The following is a 19,901-nucleotide window of genomic DNA, read 5'->3' as shown; positions in this document are numbered from 1 at the left end:
GTTCAAAGAGGAATTGTTTTCTTCATATAACTCTTCAATGTTATATTATAAATTCCCACATTGTATAATGACGAAGAGTTCCACACATCACAGGCGCCACCCATTAGATGTGAGCTACGCTTAATAATAGTTTCTTCAGTGATTCTGTAATGAGAAAAATTAGCATCTCCCCCCCCCCCTTGAAAGACAACATTGTACCCAGAAGCATGCATCACAATTCAACACAATATTTATGTTACCTAGATGGAGACAGACTTACAAACAGTTACATCACACAACAAATAAATGTTTCACATTCACTTATTTCCCTAATGCTACCTTGGTGTTTCAGTCATTTGAAATCACCACACTGTCATAAAAAGGAACCCCTGGTGGCACAGTGGGTTAAACCCTTGTGCCAGCAGGACTGATGATTTGGGTTGCTGACCTGAAGATTGCCAGTTTGAATCCAACCCGGGGAGTGGGCAGATGAGCTCCCTCTATCAGCTCCAGCTCCATGCGGGGATATGAGAGAAGCCTCCCACAAGGATGGTAAAAACATTTTAAAAAACCATCCAGGTGTGCCCTGGGCAACATCCTTGCAGACAGCCCATTCTCTCACACCAGAAGCAAGTCGCTCCTGACACAAAGAAAAAAACCCCACACTGTCATGTTTAAAACAGTCAATGCAACAAAATATCTCTGTTGCAATCATGGTAAGCCAAATTAAGCTATTCTTTCTATCTTGCTAAAACCAGCACTTACTTGAATAATGCTGTGTTGTAATGTGTTTTATGCATGGGAAAACAGTGCATGATTATGCTTTACTAACAGTGCAAAATTGAGATTCCAAATTTAAAAAAAAGAAAGCTGGGGCATGTTATGTGACTTTTGCCCTTTCCTCTATGTCATAAATGTAGCAAGGAACCAACACTCTTCATCTCAACTAATGATCATCCTGCTGGCCTCCAAGGATTCATTTTAAGACATGAATCATAACATACATCCGTTTTAGGAGTTCTGGCAAAAAAAAAAAAAGCACAAGCAAATGAGCAATCCCAGTTGTAGTATTCTTACAATGTCAAAATTAGCTCTTCAGAACTTATTTCCCTGATATAAGATGCAAGGTTTTTGTTTCAGTTCCCACATCATCTCCAAATGAATAGGTTGCCTTTGGCAATGTGAATATAGGATGGAAAGGGTGGAGTAGAGCAGTGCTTCCCATGCTATTTAATGTGGGGAATATTTGCATTTTATTGCGATTTAGTCCCACTTTCAATGTCACCCTTCCCCATCATCACCACTACAGGCATCAAAATTGGAGGATTTAATATTGCCCATTAAGTGGACTCCTTTTACTCCAGTGTAGAAGAAGTGGTAGGCAATGGCCTAGTGCCAGTCTGGAAGCAATCCTGGTTAGTTTCCAGGAAAGAAAGAAATAATTCTTGCCAGTGGACACAAATATTTTGTCAGTCCCTGGTCAACTGGGGGAAAGAAAATAATTCCCTGTATTAAATAGCATGGGAAGCACTGCTCTACTCCACCCTTTCCATCCTATATTCACATTGCCAAAGAGACCTTCTGTAGGCCTTGAAATAGTTTTTCAAACTCTGTCTGAGGAGTGGAGAGTGATAAGGAGATCAAAGCATGCCTGAGTTTAATTATGGGTTTCTAATAGTTTAGTAACAAAATAATAATAATAATTTAACTCCTCTCAATGGAAAAAAGGCCAAAAAGAAAAGTCAAGTTCAAAATAATCTATTATATTTTATCCATTTTTTTTCACCCAAATGCAAATCTCCTATAAATGTCTAATTAAAGAATTATATGCTAATCAAAAGTGACAGGAGTAGAACCAAATTCAAGTAGGGCTGTTATAAAGTAGTATGAATCTTTTGAATTATACTGAAGTTGAGCAGTACATTCCAAAATAAACACATTGTAACACAACCTAAACATGAAACAGCAGTGCAATTGAAAGGGTTTTTCTTCTTCTTAGGAGGTTTGAAAAAGTAAAATGGGAACTTCCATCCTTGCTTTCTTCATTCAGCTCAGTAGCTTTATCACACAGTTGCAAATCTCTGGCAGGACAGGGGATGAGTGCTGTTTGGGGGTGAGATTCTCCTCCATCCCTCATTATTCCCAAGGCTGTAATTTTGGGGTTTTAAGTTTTATCTGCTTTTTAAAAGTAACCTAAAATTGGATTGCAAAATTGCTTTCAGGAAATTATTTTTTAAATTATGTAGCAGCAGAAGTGCAGGATGATGGAGTTACAAAGTTATGTGGAAGTAAAAATTCAGGAACATGAATGGGTGAATTGTTGCAGTTGTGCAAATGAAGAAATGTGCAACAACAGTAACACTCTTCTCATTGTATTGCCACTATTGGTGATTATGTGGTTGTTTTAGTGGCATTATAAGAAAAAGTCCCAAGAGGAGTACTGGCAACATCGTATTGAGCCATGATAGTTACAGTGGTGTTAAATTGCATTGTTTCTACAGTGTAGATGTGCCTTGAGAGTTGTTGCAACTTCTCTTGTAAGACTGAACCATTTATTTGACACAATGCAAACATTCCATGTTTTCTCAAGCAAGACAAATTATAAGGGAAAGTGTAAATGTATCTAAATGTGGACTAGGGTGAATTCTCATTTATACCTGATTAAAAAACACCCCAATGTATTTTATCTATATTTTTCTAATATGAAATATGAAAACAGCTTACTATGTACACATGTATGGAAATCTGGATTTCTTGTGTATGGCGACCCATACCTCCGAATACATGCTGAAAAACAAAACACAAAAATATTAAACTAGAAGCCAAAAACAAGATAATCTCTAATATCCCAGTATAAAATTATTTTAAATTTAGGAAATCACTAGGACTCAAATAAGTGTTTTGCAGTATCACTCTTCTATCAAATGTTGCAATACCCCAAGATGCTGGATAAACACAACCATTTTCTTAAGATTATCATGATTTTATGTTTAAATGCAGTAGTATTACCAATTTTGAGGGAGCAGACCTATATCTTACTATTCCTGTTTAGGGATACTCATGACCACATTAAAATGGTCTTGCTACAAGACATAGAATAGCTTATGAAAATACTTTTATCCACCAGGAAGAAAAGTTTAAGCAAAATATCCTGGAATTGAAATCAATAAACATATCAAACTGGTTCTCAGATTAGAACTGCAAGACCTTGGATACATGTATATTGTGTATGTTTGTGCATTTTTTGAAAAGGATAGTATTTGTTTTTGCTGCAATCCAGTGGATTCTTTTATAACCTTGTAAATAACAGCTCACATAGGTACTGTAATTGGACTATTAACTTCCTTCCCATCAGTTCCCAACAAAATGAGTTTCTTACAAAGCAACCTGCTTTCCTTTACACCCTTTCCCCAGTTTACAAAATATTTCATAATTTTAAAAATGGCTAATAAAGGGTAGGCAGGATGTATGACATACAATAGTAAGCTTCACTTGAGAGGAACAGAAACTAAAATAAACTAAAACAAACTACAAAGACAGAACTTCTGGCACACACTTTAAATTACAGCCACTTGTTATTCAAGTGCGTGTTGACTTTATTTTTTAAGAAAAGCAATGTATCCTGTTTTATCATAGACAAATGTGTATTCTTATGCTGCATTTCTACGATAGAGCTCCTAAAAAAGGACAACAAAATAGCAGTACCAAATATTCAGTTCAAAGTATATACCGGTAATTGCAACTCACCCAGGTATTTCGGGTAAAAATAGTCCTGTGGGAGGAAAAAAAAAACCCAGAATTACCGAAATATTTTAATCTACATGAATTTCATGAATATTACAGTAGATATTGATAGTTTGAAAACTCAGCAATGCTGTCTTAATATGATATCTGTGTTATAGAATTTCCCCAAAATAACAGAGCATCCAAAAATATAAACAGGATACTTAATTGACCAGTCAGCTCACAGCAAGCAGAAAGGTGAAGTGTTGGGTGGCTGCAAAAGAATTCTTGAGCTTATGAGGCAAAGATGGAGAGGTCAATCTTTAGAGTTACCAAAAAGGTTTATTTACAAATAAGAACTACATTCCTTGATAGAAAAGAATTGGGTCTAAACTTCTCTCCAACTCTATAACTTCTAAGTTCCAGAACAAGAGGAAAAACCTCTGAACACTACATCTCTTCAAACAAAGAGAGTAGCGAGAGATCTGAGCGCAAAGATGAAAAAAAGAAGTCTTAAACAAAGGCATCCAACCTGAAGAGTATCCATTCTACATCACCAATCAGGATGAGAGCAGAGAGAGAGAGAGAGAGAGAGAGAGAACGAACAAGTAGATACAGTAGAGTCTCACTTATCCAAGCTAAACGGGCCGGCAGAAGCTTGGATAAGAAATATCTTGGATAATAAGGAGCGATTAAGGAAAAGCCTATTCAACATCAAATTAGGTTATGATTTTACAAATTAAGCACCAAAACATCATGTTATACAACAAATTTGACAGAAAAAGTAGTTCAATACGCAGTAATGTTATGTAGTAATTACTGTATTTATGAATTTAGCACCAAAATATCACGATATATTGAAAACATTGACTACAAAAATGGCTTGGATAATCCAGAGGCTTGGATAAGCAAGGCTTGGATAAGTGAGACTCTACTGTATATTCTAACTGACATCCAAGAATTAGGAAGAAAGGGATTCCCTCAGCCTATTCTAAAGCTAACAAACTGTTCCTCATTGAGGACTGTAGACTTGAGCAGTGTGGGGTTGAATTCCAACAATTTGGGCATTTGTGCCACACTGATTCTGCAGCTCTGAGGCTTTTCTCCACAGATACACAAAAGTATTTAACGCATATATAGACGGACTCATTCTGCTCATTCATGAGATCTATTGGCTAAGAAGGCTCTAGTTGCTCATGCGAAAATGGAAATCTTCCTAGGTTGAAAATCTTGTTCAGGCCCCGCAAACCTGGTGGCAGTGGGCAGTTCAGGGGCAGAGTAAGGCCAAGTTGAAGAGGGCAAGACTTCTGGTTGTCAGCCTCTACATAGCAATCCTTGCCGCAGAAGGAAGGTGAGAAGAGTATGAAAAACACGACTATAGTAGTGCCACACTGAGAGAGAGAGGGAGGCAGGAGTGATGCGAAGCAGAGCTGTTGTCTGAAATATCCGTTGAAACAAAACTACAAGGGCATGTAGGACTGGGAAATCTCACCTCTTACTGCTTGGCAAAGATTCAAAGCAATAGCCAGTCCCTTTGCAACCTTGACATCTTCCTTCTCAGTAGAAGCGTGGGCAGACCCCCTAGAAGAGTTGCCACCATCATGTATTTTGCTTTTCCTGATTTCATGGTAGGAAGGGTGTAAGAGATAGGTGCATGTGTCTATGAGAGGGAGCCACCACCACTGAAGAGCAATCATCATGATCGGTCTTTAAAAAAGATTGGACCTTGCAGGAGGAGCAGCAGCAAAAAAAGAAAACATTTCTATGTCCTACTTCTAGGACTACTAGCTCCTAAGTTCCATGCAAACAGAGGCATTGGTGATTTTGAGGAGTATGTCTTTCTATTTAAGCCCAGACTTCCAGAACTGCATTGTCAAGAACTGAGCGCTATCAAACTCAGGAAGACCCCAATTCATATGGGAATCAATAACTCTCCTAACCAATATATCTGAACACTACAAGGGGGAGGGAAGTGAGATCTTTAAAAAACATTTTCACTTTTTCCAATCTTGTGTGCCTTCAAGCAGGAGCGGCTCAAGCCATACCGCAAATTACGCGGTTGCTGAAGGCGCAATCCTCTAGTGGGCGCAGTTTAGGCGCATCAAGGGCGGCAGAGGCAGAGGGCCGTGGCGGACGCTGAAGAGCCAGGCAGACCATGAGGCTGTGGAGCAGGCAGGCCATCGTCCCCACCATCCTGCCCAGGCGGGGTGGAAGCCAGAGGGGGAACCCGCCTTGCTTTTCCCTTCGCATGTGTGGAGGGAGGGGAGACCAGAACACACATGCCCTGTGTTGCAAGGAGGAGGCTCCTGTGGGAAGGTGCCCCGCCGACAGGTGCAGCTGCCTTAGCTCCTTAGCCCTACCGCAGGTGCCTCTGCCTCTCCTCCCCGCCTCGATTCCCTGGCCTTGAGGCCTCCTTCCTGCCCTTCCCTTGAGTCCTCCTCCTCTGGGCCTGGTGGGAGAGGCAGAGGCGGAGGCGGCAGCCCAGGCTTCCTGGGCAGGCCTCCGGGAATACAGTATGGGCAGACCATCGCCCTCCCGGCTCAAGGCCTCATCGAGTTCTGCAACTATGGCACCAACGAGGATGAACAGGGAGGAGGAGGAGCTATCAAGGGAAGGGCAGGAAGGAGGCCTCAAGGCCAGGGAATCGAGGCGGGGAAGGGAGGCAGAAGCACCTGCGATAGGGCTAAGGAGCTGTTGGCAGGGCACCTTCCTGCAGGAGCCTCCTCCTCCACCTTCTTGCAACGGGGAAAACAAGGCGAGCTCCCCTTCTGGCCTCTGCCCCACCTGGGCAGGATGGTGGGGCCCGCCTGCTCCACAACCTCATGGACTCCCTGCCTGTGGCCCGCTTCCAGCGCTGCTGTGGGCTCTTCCGACATTTCACCCACATCTATAGCAGGCATCCTCAGGGGTTGTGAGGTTTGCTGGAAACTAGTCAAGTGGGGTTTATATATCTGTGGAAGGTCCAGGGTGGGAAAAAAGAAAGAACTCTTGTCTGTTGGAGGCAGGTGTGAATGTTTCAATTGCCCACTTAGTTTAGCATTGAATAGCCTTTCAGGAAGCTTGGCTGCTTCCTGCCTGGGCGAATCCTTTGTTGGGATCTATTACAGTAGAGTGTCACTTATCCAACATAAACGGGCTGGCAGAACGTTGGATAAGTGAATATGTTGGATAATAAGGAGAGATTAAGAAAAAGCCTATTAAACATCAAAATAGGTTATGATTTTACAAATTAAGCACCCAAACATCATGTTATACAACAAATTTGAAAGAAAAAGTAGTTTATTACACAGTAATGCTATGTAGTAATTACTGTATTTATGAATTTAGCACCAAAATATCACGATATATTGAAAACATTGACTACAAAAATGCGTTGGATAATCCAGAACGTTGGATAAGCGAGTGTTGGATAAGTGAGACTCTACTTATTATTATTATTATTAGGCCTTGCTCCCGGGAAGGTTCCTCCGCCGTGGCTCCCTACCTATCTACCTTGCCACATATTCTCCACATTATGTGTATGTCTATGTATGACACACACATATATACTATTCACTTCTACCTTCTACCTTTCATTTTTCAGTGATTGGTTTTTTTTGGGGGGGGGGGGGCGGCGCCAAAAATACTGCTTGCTTACACTTGAAAATTACCTAGGACCAGCCCTGCCTTCAAGTCATTTGCAACTTATGGAAATCCTATCATGGGGTTTTCTTGCTGAGATTTGTTTGGCAGGGTTTGCATCTGCTTTCTTCTAAAATTGAGAGAGAGTGTAACTTGCTCCTGGTCACCCAGTTGATTTTCATGGCCAAGCAGGGATTCAAATCTTTGTCTCAAGGGTTGCAGACCAGTGAGCAAAAGTCCAGTGCTCAAATCATTACACTAGCCTGACTTTTGTCACACCAAATCTCAAAGTGGACTATCAAACTGGAACTCACACATACACAAACCTCAGACAGGTTACTACCAACACCATCAGATGCACCATAAAACTGAGAGTACAAAACCAAAAGCAAGCAAACAAATACATTATTCTGTCCTGCAAGGAACTTTGGACAGAGAGAAGCCTTATCTTCCAGACAGAGAGTTCTTCTCAGTAGCTGGACACCATTGTAATGAAAGATTAGTCTTAAAACATTAATAGAAACAATAGCTAAGCCCAACAAATACTTCAAATATACCTTGAACCTTACATATCCTTTCGAACAAACAAGAGAGATGAAGAACAACAGACCAGACAACAATACTATCACCAAATAGTACTCAATTTGTTGTTTTGGGATTTACTTGAAACTTTTAGCTTTCAATGCTTGCTAAGTGGTATTTATGGTCAGAGAAGGGAAGGAAAAGAATGCTAAATTAGGTATGTACATAAGGTTGTCAGTAAGCAAAAGAAATTACATGTCAGGAAGGAAGTGAGTACATACACACTATAGTGGTAAAGAGCAGCGGGATGGGAATATGGCAAGTACTTCTTCAAGGTGTCATATTGAACAGGGAGCTCCAAGGCAAAGGCCATGAGAAATGCCCACAATGAAAGTAAAAACAAATCTAAATGTATCTGTACTTGAAATACTAATTCTCATTTTATTAAGCATCCTATAATGAAACCATAACCCATTTAATCAAGAATAGTTCTCTATATTCAAATGGAATGCTTTGGAGGCATTGATCTGAAGCTTCAAATATCTATAGCAAAACGTAAGCAGTTTTGTTTTCATTAGGGTGGGAGAGAATAAAAAATGGGCTAGAAACAGTTTCTTCTTTCAAGTGACATTTCCATTTATTGAGGTTTCTAAAGCTCAATGGATTGGCTTTTCTGTTCAGCTTATACCAAACGGATTAAACTGGCAGCAAGAGCAAATTACATTTTATGCAAAAAGAAATGTTAGTTAAGGTCAAGGTGGCAACATCACACAGAACAAAGGTGGTTTTGCCCTATAGATAAACCAAATTATCTTCTTTGATGAAGGAGGAATGTGCAGGAAGATTCCCCTTTCATGTGTTATGACATGAAACTCAATATTCATACATCTTTTGCTAGACCAAAACCTTAGAAGTAAATGAAAATGATCAAATATAAAAATAAACTGAAAGCTTTTTCTGTCTTTTGATAAGAGGGCATTCAGAACAACACTAAAAATAATAGAACAGTATTTATAAATATAAATATTAACTTAGACATGGTATAAGAGATTAGGAATGGATTTCAAATTGACCTTGAAGCTCCAGAACAGTTTGTATCACCAGGCTACCTTCTTACTTAGAATAGTATTATCTACACAACTTGTAGGTTATTCATTTGGATCACTAAAATGTCACAAACATGGCAAATTTTCAAGTTCAGTAGAACATTTAAGATTTAGTTAGTACAAAATTTGGAGGAGTAGGGAGGGAATTTTTAAAAATCCAAAAATGCAGCCAAATCACGAATCTGAAAAAAGTGTTCCAAACCTCCAATAAAAATTTGGCTGAGGATAGGTGAGAAGGAAGGCAGAGGAATTCTGTAAAGTACTGCTGCAAACACTCATTTCTGTTTGTGTAAATTTTACTTTTAATTGCTGGAAGCTATGCACTTAAGAACATAGTTCATATCACAGCTTAATGAAAAGTATACTGTATACTATGTACACTATGCTCATAAGAGTCTGACTCAAACCATAGCTTACTGAGGCATACACTGTAAGAAAAATTGCCTATTTAATGCATGCCTATTACTACAAAACATACCAAAATTAGGATTATATTTATGGACATTCATTTTCCATTAAGCTTATATTGTTATTGTATTTCTGTGGTGCTCAAAACTTGTACAATTTCCAAACTCATCAGCATCAGAACAAGCAACATCCATGTGAGCTAACTACACCTGAGAGTGAGCTAACTACACCTCCAGGACAATGCCAGCAGTGAGGTGATAAATAATTGTTCACTGGAGAGATGCTGCCTATGGTACTAAAGCAATTAGATGGACAGTAGGGTGAACTAACTTTTCAAAAACACAGACTATAACCTGGAGCAGAGTCATAATTCCATTTGCTTGGGAACCACTATCAGAGAACCAAATCTGGCAGTCTGATTCTCAACAGTTGTTGTCTCAGAAATCACTTTAAACTTCTTGCTGATTGGCTAGATGCACATAGCTTTGTGCTGAATAAAAAACAAATATAGGATTGTCACAGAATGCTTCCCCTTGCAGACCTACATGCCCACATGTTACTTGCCTCTGAGTACTTTACAGACACACGCACACAAACATGCACTCACTGAGGGATCATTACAAGGCTTAACAGACTCCTCCCTGTCCCAACACCAGCCCTGCACACTAGAAAAGTACACCATTGTATTGTTGAGAAGGAGAAATTCTGTATTCTCCATGTTTTCTTATCTTTTTTTCTCAGTCATAAAGAAAACAAGAGCTTTCATATATGCATATGAGGATTATATATGACATTCTGCAAAAAAGAAAAAAGTTAAGTATTTAACTTTTCTTGCTTTCAAGAAGAGTTGGTCTACGGTCTGCAATGCTCCAGCCAATACCAGTTGCTGTATGTGGATACTGGGAGACATCTGGAGGGTGCTGGGTTGGAGAAGTGTATGCTGAATAATCACCCTCAGGCTAGTATGCAACCCACCTTCAGTTTGTAAGCCAGCCCCCTATGATTATATATTAAGACGATATTAGAATAAATGGTAACAGGTGTCAAAGACAGAACGCCACCAAATAAGGTTCAACACAGTTTATTAAAGTTACAGAACCAAAAAATGCCCGTAAGAAACAAAGGGCTAGGCAAACACTTGCCTTCAATGTGAAAAGATACTAAAAACGGTTCAAAAGATAAACCGGATTAAACAGGAGTTTAATCCGGGTTAAATCAAAAATGCTTACTTCAGCCTGGCACTTTAAACAAACAAAGGTTGGTAAACAAAGATTCAATGAAACAAATTACTGGCAGCAGATTCTTCTCTGCTACTCAAAGCTACGATTGAGTAACTAAGTTGTTACTCCTCCGTGCAACGAGCGAACTCCGGGTCCAAACACATCAATCAGGGTAGCAGCGGTCAGCAGGGTCCCAATCCGGTCCAAGGTCGAAAGCCAGGTACAGACGTCTTTAGTTCACCAGTTCCACCGATAGCCACAGAAGGGATAGTCCGAGGTCGTAGTCAGTCAGTCAGTCCAGCGTCAATCCAGAGTAGGCAATTAATGTCCGTCAAAAAGACGACGGAGGTCCAAACTATCAAGATTAAACACAAGTTGCACAGGAAAAGCCCACACAGTTCCTCCCGCCGTCTATGCCCAGTGTCCTTGGTAAATTACGTATTCAGCAAACGAATCACACCCGTCTTCAGGAAATTCCCCAACAAGAGCCCAAGCGTTCGTCCAGATTACCTTGCCCAACGCAATTAGCCATTGATTCTAAACCCCATTTTATGCCAGTTCATAACTCCTCATCACTATCAGCTGCTATCCTAATTCCAGGTGCCTCATCATCATCGTCCTCATCAGAGCTAAAACACCTTTGACTACGCCCCACAGCATCCCCAGCTGTGGATCCCGTTCCATCCCTCCAGCCCGTCCACGGGTCCGATCCTGCAACCCGCCAGTCGCCTCCCATGCTATCATTGCCGGTGACACCCAAATCCTCCCTCACACGAGTCCATTCCATGTCATCCTCCTCTGAGCTAACCATCTCTTCCTCCATTCCCTCGGTAAACCCCTCAAAGGAGTCTTCGTCTGTTGGTTCTGCAAATAAGTCTCGGAGCCGTTTCCTTTCGCGCTCCTCAAGACAGTCTGACTGTCGAGGAGTCTTACGACCTCGTCTCCCAGTATCGGAGCCATAAGGCTCAACCATAACACTAGGTAAACAGACAAATTCAGTTTTCAAATACAAAATTGATCTTTTCATTATTCAGACTCTATAGCATCAAGGTATAAGGTTGCCAATAATTCCTTGTTGTGTAGTAAACCTTGCTATAGGAAATATAATGGAAATCTAGCTAGAGCCACAACAAACAAAACAATGATGTGCTTTTATAATTGCAGGAAGATTTTAAAAAATCAGAGTCAGCTTTATTTACACAAAACTGTACTCAGTGTCACTTGTTAAGTACTAACACTGACTAGAATCACATGTATGAACTTAGCTTCTGATCTCTGCAGACATACAGTCTCCCATAGTTAGTATCTACAGTCCAAATAAGGTAAATGATTGCATTTCACACATGACTAAAGATAACATTTTTCTGCACATATTGTTAGAAAAATCCACCATTCTACTTCTGCTACACCTCTTTGTTTCTGCTCTTACACCATGTAACAAGCACGTTCTGTGCATCCCAAAAGAAAATAATATTTTCTTACATCTCTAGCTAATTGCTTATAGAGGGCATTTTTAACCAAATTAAATATTGTTGACTCCCCAAACCATATATCCAACCTCAGGGACAATAGCTTTTGCAGGATGACACAACCTCATACCAGGCCTGGACGACACCATCATGCTGATAATTCTCAATGTATTTAAGGGATAATACAGAGCTGGAGGTGTGGACCATAAACTTTGAACTAACCTTAGTAGGTACATACCTGAACCTCCAGGGAGTACCTTGTCATATCTTTATATCCAGCTTCATTATCCAATAGGTTATCAAGGCTATCAAGTATGGTTCCCCATACCAATAAGGTCCAATGCATGTATGATTGTACCTGCCCCATAATAAATGATGTGCTAGTCCAAATCATATACCGTAAACCCTTTGATTAAAGAATCCTTTAAAATTGACAGATAACACAATGCTTCATTTATATGAACAACGTTGCCATGCATGTACCAATAGCCAAAATATACTGAAGGTATATGTGCCAAGCAAAGCTTTAAGCTACTTCAAATCTTATTCATCACCATCATACCCATTTATTTATATCCTCATTTCTTCTTTTAAACACATTTCAAAGTTGCTTACAACAGTAAAAATAATATAATTAGCAATTTAAAAACCTACAACATAAAAACATTGAAACTACTAAAATAAAGAGTTAAAACCCTTAAAAGCAATTAATAACCTATTAATTGCTAAAACCACAGTACCTCCTGACTTGACTATCTTCTTTAAAAGCCTGCCTGGATTAAAGGGTCTTAGCCTTCCACTGGAAGGACAGCCGGGAGGGGGCATTCTGGCTTCCCTGGGAAGAAGGGAGCTCCAGAGTCAAGGGGCAGCCACTGAGAGAGAAGAAGGCCTTTCACTTTCATGGGGACCTTGTTCCCCTAATCCTAGAAAATGTGGAGGGCTGATTTACATCTTTAGTGGCACACCATTGCACACACCAGCCCAACTTTTCACTGGAGCTTAGGCTATGATCAGGTATACAGACTCATTGCCAATCAAAGTGGTATGACCTCATTCCTACCACAGAGAAAACTGGAAAACTTTAAATACATTCTTACCATCTCACTAGATATGCAGGATGTGTAACATTATGTTAATGAAGATGTTAACTGATAGTTTTAAAAGGCCTTAATTTTTAAGCACTGTGGCATCAATGTATTAATTATGCAAATATGGATGTTGATTTTGGCTCTTCCCTCTCATGTTGATTTTGGAGAGGTACTTTTGGAAGGTTCTTGTAACGGTGACAGATATGTATGTGGTCTGAATAGACAACTTGCGTGCTCCTTTGTGTTAGATTTCTCAGGTATATATATTGTATATATAATCCCCAAATACTAATAAAATAATTTGACAAGATTTAAAACTTGCTGGTTTCTAATGCAACCTGCAATGAGCGGAATCCACCAGTAATGATAGCATGGGGAAACTCTTTAAATATGATCTACATATGGGATAAGAGGGGAATGATGGACAATCCTTTATTCAAACTAGAATATAGATCTTAATATCATTTCACAGGATGGGTATTCCTTATTTGGAATTCCAAAACACTCTAAAATCCAAAATTGTTCACATGGGTGGCTCATTTAGAGACACCTTCGCTTTCTGATGTTTCAATGTATGCACATTTTGTTTCATGTACACACACATACTCACATACACACAGAGAGGCATTTCAGTAGAGATTTGCGTTTGTTTGAGTATTATCATTTCCCCATTATTTAGCATTTTAAAGACTTCAAGAGCTGTGTAAATCTGCTTTAGAGGTGGCTTTAAACTTTACTTTTTATTATTATTAATATTACTGTCCTCTTGCAATCTGGAAAGCAGAGCAAGAAAGTACTGGTGTTTTGAATAAAAATAATGGTATGTTTTCGTCTTCGCCATGCTACCAGAATTTCTCTTGTTAAAACCAACAGTTGCCTTTCTGTACCTCCTTCAACTGGGTCACAAGAACCAACAAAATGGGGAAAGCAAATGGGAAAGTTAACCCTTGAAGTAGCAAATCTTGACATTTAGCTGAATTTGATTTGAGAGGATGTGGGAAGGTTTGGGAATTATTCCTACTCAACTGCTATGCCGTGCATTTAAATCAAGAAGCCACTTTAGGATTCCTACTTCACTAATGAAAATTCCTTCCACCATTTTAAAAATTCAACCTTTGAAATGCAACAGTAAAACAGGGTGTTTATCTACTCTCCTTGGACAAATTGGAGATACTTAAACACCCAGTAATGTATCTTCTTAGTATTATATTCTGTTCTAATTCTCAGATGATCCTAATGCATTGAACAACATCAGTGTAAAACCATTGATCCCCGCAAGACCTTTTTTTTTAGTAAAATCATCCAAAGATATTAAAATCTTTTGGATGCTTTTTAAACCACATTTGATATATTTATACTTCAAAATATGCTGTCATAATGAGTTGCATTTTATTTATGTCTAGACTACATAATTCCACCAATATAACATTTTATACTCTCCAAATTTTCTACTGCTTCTTCTCCCTCACCGCCATGACATTCCTTCCTCATTCTCTAATATATTAATAAACATTTAGATAGTCATGTATATCTAAATACTTCCATGATTAGAAGTGATCTCACTATCCTGGCCAGTGAGCAGCCTATTCAGTACAGAAGGGTCAGTAAGTGCAACTATATTTATCATGCAGTCAATGCTGGCACTATTAAGAGCCCATTACATAAATGTTTAACATATTGAGGGAAATGCAAGAAATGACATTGGTAAATACAGCTGCTATGTTTAGATTTCCCTTGGCCAATGACCAAGTAAATATACTCTCCAGCTACCATTAATCACAGAGATATGTTTGATTTCAGTTCAAGACAGTGAAGAACATCTTTAGCTTTTCCACTTAAAATCAGTACTTTATTTTGGCTGGATCATGGCCACCTATCACAGATGGTTATCTAAAATTGCTACTAAAATACTCTTCAATCATTAGGTTTTTCTCCTTCTTTAGCTCTTCTCTGCATTAGGCGGAGAGGTAGCAGCCTCAGGAAGCAGAAGGTGAGCTTCAATGGAAGCTACATTTCTATTTTCCTTCAATCTGCCAAACTAACTTAAGCTATTAAGTTATCCTGATGTCCTGAGGTACATCCAGAGACATTGGGTACATCTTCACTATAGACTTAATGCAGTTTGATACCACTTCAACTGTCATGGGTATATGCTATGGAATCCTGGAGTCTTTAGCCTTCTGTGCCAAAGTGTGCTTCTGCCTCACATTGTGGAGCCATGGAAGTTAAAGTGATGTCAAACTGCATTAATCCTACACTGTAGATTCACCCATTATCCCACTGTCAGTGTTGAAGTAGGTTTCAGTTATATTAATGGTCAGACTATGCACACAGATGAGGAAGTTTGCCATTTAATTCTTTGCCTCAGGAAGCAACATTTCTAGGCATGGCTCTACTGCCTCTTATTGCTATTGGAGACATTCGCACTTTAAGGTTTCAGGCTGATTTGCATATGAATATGAACCACTTAACATCTTGTCTGCAACCTTTGAAGGAATGACTCACACTATTGTAAAGCTCTACATTTGAAGTGGCACTGGGCAGAATGACATTTATATCTTTAAAACAGTAAAGATTTCATGGCACATGTATGTAAATTTTGACAGCAAGATAGGCATACTTTGGGTGACATACACTAATGATTCTAGATACACAGATCGAAAATTCACCTTCCTCTGTTACTTATTACTCTTTCAATTTTTATTTCACAGATCTATGACAAAACAGAATTATGTAGAAAGAATGCTGATACAGTGGTTATCTAATATGTCAAGCAATCTCTTGACTAGGATTGTTAGCACTGGCTGTACGTGTAATTGTCTTTCCCATTATCCAAGAGGGCTTCAGGCTGGGAATAAGATAACCCACAATGAAATAATACACATACCTCTAACATAATGGACTGAAATGAAAGAAAAAAATGCAGTTCTTTGCACTTTACATATTCTGCTTTGTTGTTTCTCTACAGTCTTCTGCACTAATTCATATAGTTGTATGATAGTTTCTCCAGAATATTCAAGACAATAAAACTCAATAAATTATTCAGGCAATTAAAGCATCATAATGAAGAAAAGGGTCATTTAATTAAAATGTTATAGCAGATTTAAACAGCTCCAGGGGAAAATAACAGTTTCTGAAAAATACATTTGGAAAGGTGAGTCTTTCACACTTGGCTTCTTCATCCTGGCCTATGAATATGATGCTTGTGTTTTCCTCATATATGGCTCCCCATTCTGGGTTGATTAAAAAAACATTTCCCTCATATTCGCTTAACCAACAAATCTTTGATATAATAGATCTTTTAACATGCAAGTCTACTGCATATGTGACTGGCAGATCATGCTTTTCTTTTGTAGATTTTACAGCTTTACTGCTTGCATATCTGCATAAACACACATACATGCGCACAAGCCAGAGTTGAAAGAACATTCCTAATCCTGTCTGGTACTACATGTTGTTCTTACTAATACTAAACATCTGTTGTGGCGATGCAGATTAATAGTGCCAAATATGCAAACACATCTTTTAAAAAGTTAAGACGGGTGTAGTGCTTTAAATTAGGTGGTTACTAGTTCACTCACTAGCTTGAATTTTGCATCTATTGAGATCTGGATTTATGTTTTGCATGGGCTTGGAAAACTTACCATATGGTCTATTCCTAAAAATCCCAACTAGCATAGCCAGTTGTCATACTGGGTACCGGATTCTAAAAGTTGAAATCCAAAAAACCCCCACACAATTTCTTTAAAAACTGTTAAGTATAATTAAATACAGGAAACATATTCAGGGTAGCCATACTGGCCACATAGCAAAATGCAACACAATCCCAAATCCACAAGACAGTCCACAAAATACATCATGCAAGCTTTCAAAGCTTCACTTGCTTCTTCACCATAGCAGAACACACAGTGCAATGGTCTCTGTGGTGTATAATTTGGAAAATGGCCACTTTCAATGGAAAGACAATGAATCAGAGTGCAATAAATGGCAGAATCAATCCTCAGGTAGAGTCTCATTTCTACGTGCTTAGGTTTCCCAAAGTTTGTAAAAACAGCTACAGTATTTGCTCCTTCATTGGTCCATGCAACAAATGCATGCTTCAAGCTATGGAGTCATGCAAAAGCTGCATGCTCCAAACCCAGTAAACTGTAAACTCACGGTGTGGTCTTGGACAAATCATAACCTTTTAGCCTGAGTTTCCCATCCTGCATGGATAATTACTTAACATCAGTTGTAAGAATGGATGGATGGAATATAGATATATTCTTACCCACTCTGAGACTTGGACTATAGAGGAGACAGTTGTGTCTTTAAAATGACAAATCGTACATCCTAACATTAGGGCTGCAGAACAATAGTTTTATTGATGTCTCTACAATTCAGTTCTTTTTAAACCTCTTTAATTCTTCAAATGTATCGGCGCTTGAATAAACTGCACACATCAACTGAACAGCGCTCTGGAAAAACCAGAAACATTATGTTAAGTGCTATGGACACTAAGACTGCTATATAAATAAATGATAATAAATGACAAGAAAGCCAGACTAACACATACTTTTGATAAAATGGTAATACAACATTTTGTCAGTAATTTCCCCTTTATAGTTTTTTATTTTTAAAAAACAAAACATTATATACTTTTCATTAAACACTTATGGAGCTGGAGACCAGATCCCTGACAGTTATATGCAGTTCATCTATATAATGTTAGACCACATCCATCACGCCACTAGCTACTCCTGTATGTAGGGAAAGATTATGGCTGCTTATTTGTAGACATCTGTATTTTTCTTCTCTCCCTGGTAGCTTGCATGTTTGGGTGCTATCTTGGAGCATTTCCCCTCTTCTTATATCTTAGAACCTTTTACTTGCTCTCCCTTCTCTAGGATTGTCACTAAAGGTAAAGGTAAAGGTTTCCCTTGATGTTAAGTCCAGTCATGTCTGACTCTGGCCAAAGAGCCGCCATTGTCCGTAGACACCTCCAAGGTCATGTGGCCGGCATGACTACATGGAGTGCCATTATCTTCCGCCGGAGCGGTACCTATTGATCTACTCACATTGGCATGTTTTCGAACTGCTAGGTTGGCAGAAGTTGGAGCTAACAGCGGGCGCTCACTCTGCTTCCGGGATGTGAACTTGCGACCTTTCGGATCGTCACTAGTCACATTTAAAGTCACAACTTTATCACTATAAGAAGACAACAACCCAGGCATTTTGGCAATCATATTCTTATACTGGATAAAGTATGTGTTTGGTCCAGAAAGAATTAAGCAAAAGTGTAGGTAACAACCCTAAATTTATAAAAGGGATAAAACCCAGTGGCAGAGGTGTGTGTGTTAATCACACCAGGTGTCACCATCAGAGGGGATGATATCACAGTGGCAACTCAGTGGGTGGCTACTATTGCCATACAGTGGGCAGAATGTTGGCAGCACAAAGCTCCTCTGCTGCTATTGCTACTGCTCAGCCTCACATGGCACAATGTACCCTCTTTTCACATCCGCTGAAGCAGATGCACTTCTGGAGCTGTGGAATGGCTCACTCCTGCTTCTCTTCCCTTCCCCCACTTCATACTCTGGCAGTTCTTTTTTGGCTTATGCTATCGTTAAGTCCAGGTAGATTGATTTGGCTAAGTTTGCCATCCAGAACTCAAGAGCCTGGCCTGCCCCTTTGCAAGGGAAAAGCAGACCAGTGTGAACAGCAGCAGCAAGGGGAAGATGAGCAAGGAAATAATGTAGTTGGGGAACGCAGACAGGGTGTGTGTGGGTTGTGTTGTTGTAGTCACAGACAATCCCAAGAAGGTTGGTGAGAACGGAAGTAACACTGGGTGACCCCAACCCTAGTGATGCCACTAGGAAATGCTATCTGTTTACAACTTTATTGTTAGATTTCCAGGTGGTATACCACAATATGACCTTCAATGAACCCTTTGCTCATGATTGCAAAGACCTGGAAATGTTACTTTTTGAATATCAACTCACAGCATCTTTCACCTAGCACAAATACTAATTGTACTGTACTGGATCAATTCAAGCCAAATAAACTAAAGGGTACATGAATAACACAGAATTGAAAAATGACTGATACACACAATAGGTTGACAATCAATACAGCATGATATCAAGATCCAATTGATAGTCATGACATTTTTTTTAGCTTCTTCCTATAACATTTGTCAGGGCTTTTGTTGTTGTTGTTGTCTATCATCTTGTCAGTTTCGATTCATAATAACTTCATGAAAGGGAAACCATGTTAAGGTCTTGCAATCTCAGGGTTGTGGCTTCCTGAATCAACCTGTCTGTATCATGGGTTTCCTCTTTACTCAGAAGTTTGTTTAGGGAACATTTTAAAGATTAGGTCAGCAAAATTTCAAAGATGCATCTGCTAACAAATTTGAAAACATGACTGAATATTAAAGGTCAAATATTTGTGTCGTACCCCTGATGTTTTCTTTACATTTAGCATTGTTTATAACATTTATGACTTTATAAACCTCTCTGAATTTCCATAACAATTAGTTGAAAGATTCCCCTCCCCTTTTTACTGCCATACCAAAACTCTCTCTTGAAATTTCCTAATGCCTAAAAGCCTAATAGTAATTGTGCCAACATATAAATGGATATAGCAGCAGCTGCTGTCCTAGCATGGCATAAAACGGATTTACAACAAATATGTCATGCTTTTTGCAAACCTTCTTAAATCCTCATGCAATTTGCCATTCTTAACCATTTATCTCCTGCAAAAACATGGTATCATAAAAACAGA

The 19,901-nt window shown here is 39.1% G+C and overlaps 1 protein-coding gene across 2 annotated transcripts in view; it reads right to left on the bottom strand.

Moving 5' to 3' along the window:
* gas6 (growth arrest specific 6) overlaps positions 1–19,901 on the bottom strand; it is a 62,177-nt gene that overhangs the window by 30,744 nt on the left and 11,532 nt on the right. For both annotated transcript variants that reach the window (XM_008107035.3, XM_003218753.4), the window contains exons 3-4: positions 3,727–3,751; positions 2,704–2,766 (exon numbers count right to left, since the gene is read on the bottom strand). In XM_008107035.3, the coding sequence (XP_008105242.1) occupies positions 2,704–2,766; positions 3,727–3,751 (88 nt within the window). The remainder of the gene's footprint in view (positions 1–2,703; positions 2,767–3,726; positions 3,752–19,901) is intronic.

This window comes from Anolis carolinensis, chromosome 3, assembly GCF_035594765.1.
Source record: "Anolis carolinensis isolate JA03-04 chromosome 3, rAnoCar3.1.pri, whole genome shotgun sequence".
Lineage (NCBI taxonomy): Eukaryota > Metazoa > Chordata > Lepidosauria > Squamata > Dactyloidae > Anolis > Anolis carolinensis.
Note: the sequence above shows the minus strand (reverse complement) of the source record. Positions and strands in the feature narration are given on the sequence as shown.